Source organism: Melanotaenia boesemani, chromosome 10, assembly GCF_017639745.1.
Source record: "Melanotaenia boesemani isolate fMelBoe1 chromosome 10, fMelBoe1.pri, whole genome shotgun sequence".
Classification (NCBI taxonomy): Eukaryota; Metazoa; Chordata; class Actinopteri; order Atheriniformes; family Melanotaeniidae; genus Melanotaenia; species Melanotaenia boesemani.
In genome coordinates, this window is record NC_055691.1 from 206,572 (window position 1) to 220,085 (window position 13,514).

Genomic DNA, 13,514 nt, shown 5'->3' on the forward strand with positions numbered 1-13,514 from the left:
AGAAAGAAAGACAGAAAGAAAGACAGAAAGAAAGACAGACAGAAAGAAAGAAAGAAAGATTAAAGAAAGAAAGAAAGAAAGAAGCAGGTGAAACAAATGTTTTCCAGTACAAACCCGTCCAGGAGTAAACAACAACAACATAAACAAACAGGATCAGGCAGACTGAGGCAGCAGCTGTCGCCATGCAGCATTTTCACAGATGGAGAAGGTAACATGAGGAAGAGTAACGAAGGTAACATGAGGAAGAGTAACGAAGGTAACATGAGGAAGAGTAAAGAAGGTAACATGAGGAAGAGTAACGAAGGTAACATGAGGAAGAGTAACGAAGGTAACATGAGGAAGAGTAAAGAAGGTAACATGAGGAAGAGTAAAGAAGGTAACATGAGGAAGAGTAACGAAGGTAACATGAGGAAGAGTAAAGAAGGTAACATGAGGAAGAGTAACGAAGGTAACACGAGGAAGAGTAAAGAAGGTAACATGAGGAAGAGTAACGAAGGTAACATGAGGAAGAGTAACGAAGGTAACATGAGGAAGAGTAACGAAGGTAACATGAGGAAGAGTAAAGAAGGTAACATGAGGAAGAGTAAAGAAGGTAACATGAGGAAGAGTAACGAAGGTAACATGAGGAAGAGTAAAGAAGGTAACATGAGGAAGAGTAACGAAGGTAACACGAGGAAGAGTAAAGAAGGTAACATGAGGAAGAGTAACGAAGGTAACACGAGGAAGAGTAAAGAAGGTAACATGAGGAAGAGTAAAGAAGGTAACATGAGGAAGAGTAACGAAGGTAACATGAGGAAGAGTAAAGAAGGTAACATGAGGAAGAGTAACGAAGGTAACACGAGGAAGAGTAACGAAGGTAACACGAGGAAGAGTAAAGAAGGTAACACGAGGAAGAGTAACGAAGGTAACATGAGGAAGAGTAACGAAGGTAACATGAGGAAGAGTAACGAAGGTAACATGAGGAAGAGTAACGAAGGTAACACGAGGAAGAGTAAAGAAGGTAACACGAGGAAGAGTAACGAAGGTAACATGAGGAAGAGTAACGAAGGTAACATGAGGAAGAGTAAAGAAGGTAACACGAGGAAGAGTAACGAAGGTAACACGAGGAAGAGTAACGAAGGTAACACGAGGAAGAGTGACGAAGGTAACACGAGGAAGAGTAAAGAAGGTAACACGAGGAAGAGTAACGAAGGTAACACGAGGAAGAGTAACGAAGGTAACACGAGGAAGAGTGACGAAGGTAACACGAGGAAGAGTAACGAAGGTAACATGAGGAACAGTAAAGAAGGTAACACGAGGAAGAGTAACGAAGGTAACACGAGGAAGAGTAACGAAGGTAACACGAGGAAGAGTAACGAAGGTAACATGAGGAAGAGTAACGGGGGGGCAAATCATGAGGGAGGTGTGTCTGTAGTAGTGTACGTGAGTGTGCTTGTTTGTGTGTGTGTGCATGTGTGCGTAAGTAAGTATAAGTAAGTTAGCCTATTAACTTTCTCCCAGTTCCTTTCTCCGGTCTTTGTCCCAGATGATAGTGGGGCAGAGACTGGAGTTAGTTGAAGCTTCTTTCTGGAATAATCCCCTGATCTGTTGTACTGACTTGTCCTGAATATCTAAAAGCTGTTTGTGGTTTTGTTGTTTATACCTTCTTATATAGATTCTGCAAAACTATTTCACCCATCAGGGTTAAATAAGTTGTTAAAATCTTGAATTTAATCTTAAATCCATTTGAATATTTTATTAACTAGTGGTCTCTAAAAGGCACTATATGTTGGGAAGTAAACTGGTCAGGAAGGTTTTAGCTGAGACATCAGTCATCAGGAAGGACATGAGAATACAAGGAAATGCTAAGTCCTGCTGGTCATGTCCATAACAGAGTTATGGTGGGGATCTTGGCCATCTTTTCTCTGTTTCATCACTTTTTACGCTTTTTATTTCAAATATGATTATGGTGGTTTCAACTGTGTTGACAATAAAATCAAACCCTGATGTTCATTTCAGGTAAATTAATTCCATCTGTAGGTGTGTGGGATCCTGTCAACATTCTGAAACGTGATTTTCTTCCTCTGTAGCTTCGAAATGGTGGCCCAGCCCCCTCAGGCAGCCTCCCCCTGCAATGGGTGGAGAGCCAGGCTTCACTGCTGCTCCTCACCATGCTGCAGAGCTGCTCCTCCCAGTATGACCTCCACCGCCTGCTAAGGCTCCTCGCCGACGTCAACAAGCTCCTCAAGTCCAACGGTGAGATGTTGCTGTGGGAGGTACAAAGGTTCCACCTTCATCCTGATAATACGTCTGACGTTTCACTTTCTGAATATTAGTCTGACGTTCCAGCTTCAGTTTAAGGTTCCACCTACATAAACATTTCACCTTCATCCTGATTATCAGTTTGACGTTTTTATCTTTACAAAATACCCCTTTGTATTGCCCATAGGCGGGTAAAATAACTAGCTTTTTGTCAATAGATGCCATGGAGAATTCAGGTATCATCCTGAATATTAGTCTGATGTTCCATCTTCATCAAGATTTTTAGTCAAACGTTCCACCTTCATCCCGAATAAGACGTTCGTCTTTCATTCTTATTATCAGTCTGACATTCAACCTTCATCCTACTTATTACAGTCTCTTTTTTTTTGTCATATTTCCCTCATACAGTGCTGAATCCAGACAGTGTGTCCAGGTTAAATAATTCTGGACTTTTTCCATCCCCTAAGATGCTTTTTTAATGATTGCTCATTTTTGTAGTGACTGATGTGTCCATTTGTTGTTCTCTATGTAGGTCCAGACTTCAGGAAGCTGAGTCAGCTTAGTCAGCTGCTGCAGGGGTCAGGGGTCAATGTGGCCCCCAAGCTGCTTCAGTGCTCAGCCCCCTCCATCCAGCATGATGAGTTCCAGCTCATAGTGGATGCTCTGCAAACCAGAGGATGCTACATCCAAGCTAGGAAGGTGGCTCAGCTGGCAGGGTTGCCAATCCATCGGCTTCTTCTCAGTCAGGTCTGATCCACTACACTATGATCAGGACAATATTTCACAGGGCTGTTTCATGAACCTGATATAGGAGATTAAGCTAGGAATTCCTGGTTATCTTGGCTTTACTTATCCTTGATTCAGTTTCACAAAAGCCTTAACATAGCAGTTACCATGGAGATTTATTCTGCGCAGCTAGTCTGCTCCAGACCAGGCTTAGTTAATGCTGGAGTTGTTTGCTGCAGAGCAGCTAAAAGCCCTGGTCCCCAAGGTAACAATGTAAGGGGAGGGGACAATGACATTGAGAAGAGTGTCTAAGGGAACAGAAGCTTGGACCAGAGCAGACAGAGGGCGTGGATCCTGGAGGACCCACTTTACCCTGTTGAGCCCCTTAGTGTCAGCAATGTCTTCCAGGGAGGACAGGGGGCCGCCAAGCATTTTTTGCACTGCTTTTATGATCCCCTCATAGCTTTCCTGTCCTTTTACAGTGCAGCCAGCATACCTGAGGATTCTCAGGAAGTGCAGTCTCTACTGTGCCATGTAAGATCATCAGCCACATGAACACCCACAAACCTGAGGGGACCCTCTCCATACCGACACTGTTAATCTGCAGTGGGGCTTAGTTTGTTGTTCTATTTCTCTAGTCCATCTACTTTGTTTTGTTGGTGTTCAGGTTATTCGCAGGACCTCCTCCCTGCACCCCTCCTCCCTCCCTCCCCCTCTCATTGCCGCTGGAGATTAGACCCACCACTGTAGTGTCATCGGCCAAATTGACAATGATGTTTGAGTCATAGAGGGGGACGCAGTTGTATGCATACAGCATGAACAGGAAGGGACTCACCACACAACTCTAAGGTAAACCTGTGCTGAATGCACTTCATGACTACAGAGATTAGTGTCACCAGTCTGTAGTCATTCAGGCTGCTTATTGCTGGTTTTTTGGGGACAGGTATGATGGTGATTGCTTTCAGGCAGGTTGACATGGTGGTCTGTTTCAGGAAGGTGTTAATAATCACTGTCAAGACCCCTGACAGTTGGTGTGCGCTAGGGGTGTGCAATTTTGTATTGTTTGCAATAATACCGGTAGATTTTTTGACACCAGCAGGTATTGTGACATTTCTGGCACAAAAACGTCTTTTAACTGCACCTAAACCCGTGTAGCACAGTGGAGCTCAGCTGAATGAGTGAGCATGGAAACATGGCAGCTTTACAATATACAGAATTTTGATTTCAGCTTTAAACTATAAAAAACAAATAAAAAAAACTGCTAATTTGAAGCTAATTAGTCATAAAATTCTTAAAGACAGCACACTTATGCCACTTCCGAAGTTGAATCCGGCCAAATACCCGAAGGAGACCTGTCGCCATTACTACCCAATGCTCTTAACTGTTTATCTGTTTACCAAACCTAACAAGCTTGTCTTTGGATACCACCGCCCACCTAAAAGCAATGTTGATATTGCTGGTTGAACATAGAAAAACCTGCATACAGAATATAGACTAATGCAGAACAATGCTATAACTACTATCACTACTACTACTTCTCTTCCTGCTCTCGACGAAGGCAGACGCTTTTTCTTCTCTCTCCCTCCCCACTCTGTCCTGCTACTTGTCCTGTCTTATCTGAACCTCTCTCTGCATTTCTGTTCTAAATCTGAACCATTTTGAATCATGAATCTGATCAGCTGGTCTCTCAATGCAATTGACCAAATTTATTCAAACCGAAAAACGGGCGTAGGGGAGCCCGCTTGTCCTGAAAGTTTGCGGCTGGATACGTGATGGATTCCTGGGGGGTGTGGAAGGTCATGTGTCTGTCGATTCTTTCCACTGAGGATGCAGAGGACATCTATACATTTGGATTAATAATAACTGGGTTTCTGCTGTTTGGAGCGGACAGTTTTCGGACACTGTTAGTGGCCACTGGCAAGCTGCCGGATTTCTGTGCTGGTGTGTGCGGAGCTGTGAACATTCAGGCTATGGCAGTTTTGCAGGAGCTTAATTGTAAACTGGTTGCTATTCTAGCTCAGAATGGCAAGCTGGTTGCGTTTCCAGAGCTCGTACGTGGGGTGGACACCAACCTGAAGAGGTTGATGGCTCGGCTTGGTGGAAACTGACCCCAAAAAATTCAAATGAATTAAATACTAGACTCAAGAGACTCAAGGCAGATGAAACATGCTCTAGCCTGAACCAAAACAAATGCGGTTATCTTAATCTGGCTCCCTGCACTGGTCTTGGATGGCTGGTTATCGAGTTCTTCTGGAAATGTTATGCAGATGGATGCTCTGCCCCCATCCTCACCCATCTTCTCGGGCTGTGGACCTTTCCTGGATCAGCTCCCAAGGTCGCCCCACTACCATCTGGGGCAGAGACTGGAGAAAAGAACTGGAACAAAGTTCACAGGCTCACTTACTTACGTATACTTACTTATGCACACATGCACACACACACAAGCGAGCACACTCACGTACACCACTACAGACACAACTCCCCCATGATTTCACTGCCTTGGTTGCCCCCCCCCCTTCACTCCCGGGCAGCAGGTTGATTGGATGCGCTCAAGTTCAGCGTCCACATTTAGCTGTGATGGGAGACCCTCTCCCCCCGGCCATATGTTTCTTATGTTGTTAATTGTACCGAGGTGTGTTATTTTTGTATTTCTACATTGGGCCCTCATTTTTTTTCTAGCCTCATCTCGTTACTCTCTGTCATGTTACCTTTTCCATCTGTAAAAATGGCGCACTGCACAGCGGCTGCTGCCTCAGTCTGGCTGATCCTGTCTGTTTACATGTTGTTGTTGTCTACTCTTGGACGGGTTTGTACTGGAAAATTTCCGTTGCACCTGTTGCAATGACAATAAAGTCATTCATTCATTAATTTATTCATCATTAGTTTTATAAACATTATTTAACATGCTGAGGGTTCAACCTTGCAAAGAAAGTTGCAAAGGAGCAGGAGACAGAGGGAGCTTCTATGAGGCCAGATCAGTCTCAATAGGAATGAACTCACGCCAGGTTTTTCACAAATGCACATGCTCTGGTTTGCATTTGTATTTCAGAATCGGAAATGCACACTTGCTGTTTCACAAATGCACATGCTCTGGTTTGCATTTGTATTTCAGAATCGGAAATGCACACTTGCTGTTTCACAAATGCACATGCTCTGATTCACAAATATAATTTTGAGGCACACTTGTAAGATTATACGAATTGCTGAACGTGCATTTACGAACTGCTTCTCATTTGTGAACATCTCTGCATTCGTGAGAGAATTCTCTGCGGTGGATTTTGAGACTCCCCTGACGTCGCAGGGTAACAAATGTCACCATTGGTTGACTAATCTGTCAATCAAATTTCCGAGTGTGATTGACAGATTCATCAGTCAATCAGGTGTGTTTGCATTCAGCCAATCATACTGCTCCTTACATTTTCTCCATACTTTTAAACCTGTCGCAGAGCTATTTGAGCATGGTAGTTCAAGTCCAACTAGCGGGCAGACATGGAGGAGACGCAACAATCACAACCTGTAAGTAACACATTTATCTTACATTCCCTCGTTGTAAATCATGTAATTGTTAATTCGATAACATTACATGCAAACACACCTGATTGACTGATGAATCTGTCAATCACACTCGGAAATTTGATTGACAGATTAGTCAACCAATGGTGACATTCGTTACCCTGCGACGTCAGGGGAGTCTCAAAATCCACCGCAGAGAATTCTCTCACGAATGCAGAGATGTTCACAAATGAGAAGCAGTTCGTAAATGCACGTTCAGCAATTCGTATAATCTTACAAGTGTGCCTCAAAATTATATTTGTGAATCAGAGCATGTGCATTTGTGAAACAGCAAGTGTGCATTTCCGATTCTGAAATACAAATGCAAACCAGAGCATGTGCATTTGTGAAAAACCTGGCGTGAGTTCATTCCTATTGAGACTGATCTGGCCTCATAAGCTTCCCCCCAGGAAAAACTTTCTGGAATGTTACCATTTATTGTCCCCTCCAAAACTGAAATGGGATTTTTGCCCCTGAACAAACTGGACATCTTTTGAGTCTGTTGTTTGTGTGCTATTGTGCTGTTGAATAGTATGCCATTCCAGATTAAATGTTTGTTCTTGGTATTGAATTTTGTTAAATCAATTTCTAAATAACTATGACTTATAGTCCAGTGCAAATTAAATGTCTTTTTCCTCTCCATGACACATTTTATGACTGATGCAACTTATACTCCAAAGCGACTTATACTCTATTCCACATTTCCACAAGGATTGCAACTTCCAGATTACAATGGATATACTACACCACAAAACAAAAAACTAGAACAGCATGGAATAGCAGAGGCTTTGTTTTGCTTTACATCTTACACCAGGTTGGGCAACAGTGAAAGGAATTTACCAAGACTGACTTCTTGTTTGGCCAAAGACATCAAGCTAGTATGTGATATCATTATCGAGAAATTACAAAAAAAAAAAAAAAAAATTGTAGTATAATGTTTTGCCGATCCTGCCAACCCCTAGTCTGCCCTGGTCATCAGTGCTTTGCTCAGTACCCCATCTTGACCAGCTGATTTGTGAGGGGTTTACAACTCTGAGGACCTCTCTCACCTGACGTTGCAGCTCAAGCAGAAGGTTGTAGGAAGGCCTTAAGGTCAGGGGAGAAGGGTGCAATCTCTCTGCCTCAAAGCGAATGATGAAAAATTCTTCTGCCAGTGAGGCATCTGCATTTTCTGCCTCAGATGTCTTACCCTTGTAATTTGTCAGATGCTGTGAGCCCTACCAAACTTGCCTTGGGTTGCCTACAGCCAGTCCTTATTGGCTGTTTTGATGCCCCTCCTCAAGGTTGCTCTGGCCACAGCATAAACAACCTGGTCCCCAGTTTTAAAAGCAGTCTCGGGCCCTCATTAGAGACTACACCTCTGTTGTTATCCAGGGTTTCCAGTTGTTAAACACTCTGAACTGTTTGTCCACTGTGATGTTGTCTGTGCACGTTTTAATGTAAAACAGAACAGTTTCAGTGTATTCATTTAACTCCAAGCAACCAAAGACAGTACACTTTGTTCTATCCAGGTTTTCACAGTCCCCCTGACTGGCTAGATTCTTCTTCTGATGGGTTTCAAGACTGTGACACTGAGCAAGATGTGGACTGAAAGGTTCAGTTGAAGTAGGGGTATTGTTCCATATGCCTCTTTCAGGTTTGAGAAAACCTGGTCTAGTATGTTTTTACCTCTGGTGGGACCTTGCAAATATTGCACAAACTTAGGTAAAACCGTCTTTAGACAGGTCTGGTTGAAGTCTCCAGCCACAGTAAATGCCCACTCAAAATAATCCTTCTGCTGTCTGCATAACACTTCATGAAGCTGTGAGAGCACTAAGGTAACACTAGCATCGGGGGGGATATAGACTGCAGTGACAAGCACTGCTTTTAACTATCTCGGCTGATAGAAAGACCTACATAGAACAGTCAGAGTCCCAAGTTCAGGAGAACAGTCGATGTTAATAATCTGACTGTTTATACACCAACCTTGGTGCACATAGATGCACAATCCACCTCACTAAAGAAGTGAGTCCTAAGAACAGATTTTTAAAACAGCCAATGAAGAAGCATTAGGATTAGGATTATATGTCTTCCTGGACCTGCACCTGACCCAGGGCCTGGGTCTCTCGTGTAAATGAGACAGTGTGTCAAATCATCAAAGTATGGTTTGGTACAGTTACTACAGGATGGGAAGCCCATAAGTTATGCCTCAAAAATCACTGACTAACAGTGAAGTCAACTACGCCCAAATCAAGAAGGAGCTGTATGCAATCCTTTTTGGCATCAAATGCCTACGTGTACGGGCAGCATGTTGTTGTGGAAAGCGATCACAAACCTCTCAAATCCACAGCAGCGCCTCCTAGACTTCAAAGGATGATACTCCAGCTCCAACGATACAGTTTCACCATAACACACACAAACCTGGAAAAAATACCTGTTGCAGACACACTGTCGAAGGAAATCGTTGTTGGATCAGGATGACAGCCTCAGTAAAGGAATGGACATTCAGGTACATACCGTTTACAGTAGCCTACCTGTCAGCGACATCAGGCTAATGGAAATCCAAGAGGAAACCAGTAAGGATGCACAGCTAACCATGCTAAAACAGGTCATACAAGACGGATGGTCTGAGGAGAGGAAAAGGTGTCCCCAAATCACAACAGAGTTCTGGAATTACAGAGATGAAATATCGGTGATCAATGGCATTGTGTTCATAGGTGAAAAAATAATCATTCCAGCCTCACTGTGTGCAGAGATGTTGTTATGTATCCATGCCGGGCACATGGGCATGAAGAAATGTAAACAGAGGGCACGTGACATACTGTTCTGGCCCAGAAAGAACAAAGAAATTGAGGACATAGTGATGTGCAACATGTCTTGAACATCAACCTTCCAACACAAAAGAACCAATGATTAGCCACAAGATTCCAGAGAGACCATGGCAAGTTGTTCTTGTAGACTCATTTACCTTGAATAATGAACACTACATGGTTACTGTTGATTATTACAGCAGATATTTTGAACTTGACAAGATGAACAGCACAACAGCCATCCAACATGCAATTCAGAAACTTAAGGCACATTTTACCAGGCATGGTATTCTAGAGACTCTCATTTCGGATAATGATTTACAATATACATCACAAGAGTTTGCAACATTTGCAAGAGCATGGGGATTCACACACACTACCACAAGCCCACATTACCCACAAAGCAATAGCTATTTGCACATGTGTAAATAGCTAAAGCACTCATGCACAAAAGCAAGGATAACAACAAATACTTTCATTTGAGCATGCTAGAGTACAGAAGCACTCTGATTGACAACTTCAGATCTCCAGCACAGCTGCTCATGAGTTGCCGACTGAGATCCACTCTTCCAACTACACACCATACCCCAAACAGCAAATTGTGACAGGATGTACCAGAACAGATGTACACAACCGTTACGACAAAAGAAATAGTACGACAGATCTGCCAAGCCACTCACCCAGCTACATGAAGGACAGAATGTGAGGCTCCAAGAACTTGGTTGTTGGAAACCAGCTGTTGTCATGAAACCTGCAGATACCAGAAGATCATACCACGTCCGTACCACAGAACGACAAGAATATCGACGCAACAGAAAACACCTGCTCAGTGCTGCAGAGACCCACAACACACCCACGCCTCCGTACTCCACTGTACAGAACCTGCTTTGGACGTGAGTGAAGCCCAGGACTGTAGTGGATTTGTAGAGTTAAGATGGATGATTACGTTATATTCACTCCACACAGTCCTATGTATTGGGCAAATTATATTGAATGTTTATTGTGATGACTGTTGCTAAAGCTGTGAATGGATTTTGTGATGTTATGTTAAGTGCTGTTCTGAAGTCATTTACCTTGTTGGATACCATGTTTGTTATTCTTTATCCTAGCGTATTTCAGCCTGTTAAGTTATTAACAATAATGGGTTTAAGTTCAAGTCATACTAGTTCGGGTAACTGAATTTCCACTTCCAGTTTTGTTTTTTTTAAAGAAAGGGGATGTAATATTCTGAAGCATGTTAATCACATTGCACCTGAATGCACCACAGTTAGATCGCAGATGCTGATTAGTTCCTAGTGTCCTGTGATCATTGCAAGGTATTATGGTAAAAATGCTTTTTAAATGTTTTTTTCAGTGTGTAGCCTGACTGCTAACGTTCCAAATAAATGAGCCAACTTAGCACATCCTTGTTAGCCTAATCATTCCTGCATGTCTGCAACAAAGACAGAATAAGACAGTCACTATCAGATGAAGTTGTTTTTTAAGTCTTTGAAAACTGGTTTATTTTGACTGTGTTTTAAAGGGACATTGTGTAACATTTTCTGTTGTTTCCTGACCAAAATCTACGTCTGCATGTTATCATTGATGCATTATGACTTCCGCTAAGAATTTTAGATTTGTTCATACATATGACGGGTAAGCCGGTAGGGCAGCACCATCTTGGAACTACAGCCGTCAGTAAGGGGCAGTTAGCACCAATTATGCGTTTTCTCTACTAAGCAGGTAAACAAGAGTGGCTTACTACACCGGCAAGTTGAAAACTCTTTTAAATTGGTATTCACAAAAATGCAGGACCAAGGATATAAAGCAGCAGCATGGGAGCCATTTCACCATTAACGAAAAAGCCTAGCCTTCCCCGGGTAGAAGGAGTTCCAAGAAGGAGAAAGATTTTAACAGGGATGCTAAAGTTTGCTGAAGACAGCTTTCTCCTCCACAAGTCAACGGTACTGCCTTAATTAGCCTAAAGCTCACTTTTTCCATTCGGTTTTGTTAGACAGTGTTGCTCGTTACCATGGGCAGCGCAACAGTAGTTTCTACCAAAAGACACTAGTCTCGTTGGTACAGAAGTGTATGTTTACATGGTTTCAGTCCCTTTCATAGTCACGATAAACGCCAGCTTTTTATAGTCACGGTAAAGCCGGACTAAAAGTTGGTGGGATGGCTTTATAAGCTGGGTTTTCTATGAGGCCAGATCAGTCTCAATAGGAATGAACTCACGCCAGGTTTTTCACAAATGCACATGCTCTGGTTTGCATTTGTATTTCAGAATCGGAAATGCACACTTGCTGTTTCACAAATGCACATGCTCTGATTCACAAATATAATTTTGAGGCACACTTGTAAGATTATACGAATTGCTGAACGTGCATTTACGAACTGCTTCTCATTTGTGAACATCTCTGCATTCGTGAGAGAATTCTCTGCGGTGGATTTTGAGACTCCCCTGACGTCGCAGGGTAACGAATGTCACCATTGGTTGACTAATCTGTCAATCAAATTTCCGAGTGTGATTGACAGATTCATCAGTCAATCAGGTGTGTTTGCATGTAATGTTATCGAATTAACAATTACATGATTTACAACGAGGGAATGTAAGATAAATGTGTTACTTACAGGTTGTGATTGTTGCGTCTCCTCCATGTCTGCCCGCTAGTTGGACTTGAACTACCATGCTCAAATAGCTCTGCGACAGGTTTAAAAGTATGGAGAAAATGTAAGGAGCAGTATGATTGGCTGAATGCAAACACACCTGATTGACTGATGAATCTGTCAATCACACTCGGAAATTTGATTGACAGATTAGTCAACCAATGGTGACATTCGTTACCCTGCGACGTCAGGGGAGTCTCAAAATCCACCGCAGAGAATTCTCTCACGAATGCAGAGATGTTCACAAATGAGAAGCAGTTCGTAAATGCACGTTCAGCAATTCGTATAATCTTACAAGTGTGCCTCAAAATTATATTTGTGAATCAGAGCATGTGCATTTGTGAAACAGCAAGTGTGCATTTCCGATTCTGAAATACAAATGCAAACCAGAGCATGTGCATTTGTGAAAAACCTGGCGTGAGTTCATTCCTATTGAGACTGATCTGGCCTCATAGTTTTCTGTGACAAAAAGCCAGTGCTGTGTCGAGGCCAGTTCCCCCTTTGTGCGTAACAGAGTGAACTATCGGTTACATGCTTTCATCTGTGTTTTCGCAGCTTTTTGAGACACAGTGGCTACTGTTGTTGCAATACAAGTTTGAGAAAGTAAGACACTAGAATGCACTATACATTAGAATGTGATACAAAATTCCAACGTTAGATGGCAGTAATTCTTAAACAATGTCCTTTTAACGTCACACACAGCCACATTGTGGACATGATTGACACTCATGCCTCAGTGACTGAACCAACATGGCTGCTGGATTAATTATGTTTGACCTCTTCTTTTTTTCCTCGTAGCTCCTCCAGGAGGTGACCTGTCAGAGGACCAAGCGGCAGTGGAGGAGATTGGAGACCCGGATTTCCTTCTGGAGAAAATGCCACCAGCAGCTGAAGGAGGACGACACTGATCCAGAATCAGCCTCCGAGTTTTTCCTGTCTCTGGCAGAAACTGGGCTGGCCGACCCCCCGACTGGTGACGAGGCTCAGATTAAACTGCTGGACGTCCAGGAACGCTGTTTGCTCCTCCACCTCACTGCTCATTGGCTGTCTGTGCTCAGCCCTCTCCCAGTGGACCAATTGGAGAGGTTGGAGAAGAAGCTGTGGCTCCAGCGGATCCAGAAACAGGTCTTGGCGGTAGCGATGGAGGCCGAGAGTGTCTTCAACCTTCCTCTAGCTGTCTCATCTGAAATCAGCTCCTACAACGCCTTCATGAAGGACTTCTCCTTCTCTAACATCACAGAGCTGAACATGGACAAATACCTCAGTCTGCAGGGACTTCCAGGACCCCTAGAGGACCAGGAAGTTCAATCTGACCTGGGTCCAGAACAGAGGAGAGTCCTGTATTCACTCGTTGGTCAGTTACTAGATGAGGACAGCATCCACGAAGCCAGCCGGGCCTGCCGCTATTTTTCCCTTTTCCACCCAGATGTCTGGTTGGTGCTACGCTGCCACGGCCTGGCGGGGGGTTGTCTCATCCCTGAGACAATGGAGGAGACATCAGAGGGTCTGGAGACCAGGACCTTTCCCAGCTGTAAGGCCTGATGCTAGACCTCCCAG

General features: G+C 43.4%; 1 protein-coding gene across 4 annotated transcripts in view; it reads left to right on the forward strand.

The window, feature by feature from the left end:
- spg11 (SPG11 vesicle trafficking associated, spatacsin) overlaps positions 1–13,514 on the forward strand; it is an 88,310-nt gene that overhangs the window by 64,869 nt on the left and 9,927 nt on the right. For all 4 annotated transcript variants that reach the window (XM_041996235.1, XM_041996236.1, XM_041996237.1 and 1 more), the window contains exons 28-30: positions 2,070–2,235; positions 2,774–2,988; positions 12,756–13,488. In XM_041996235.1, the coding sequence (XP_041852169.1) occupies positions 2,070–2,235; positions 2,774–2,988; positions 12,756–13,488 (1,114 nt within the window). The remainder of the gene's footprint in view (positions 1–2,069; positions 2,236–2,773; positions 2,989–12,755; positions 13,489–13,514) is intronic.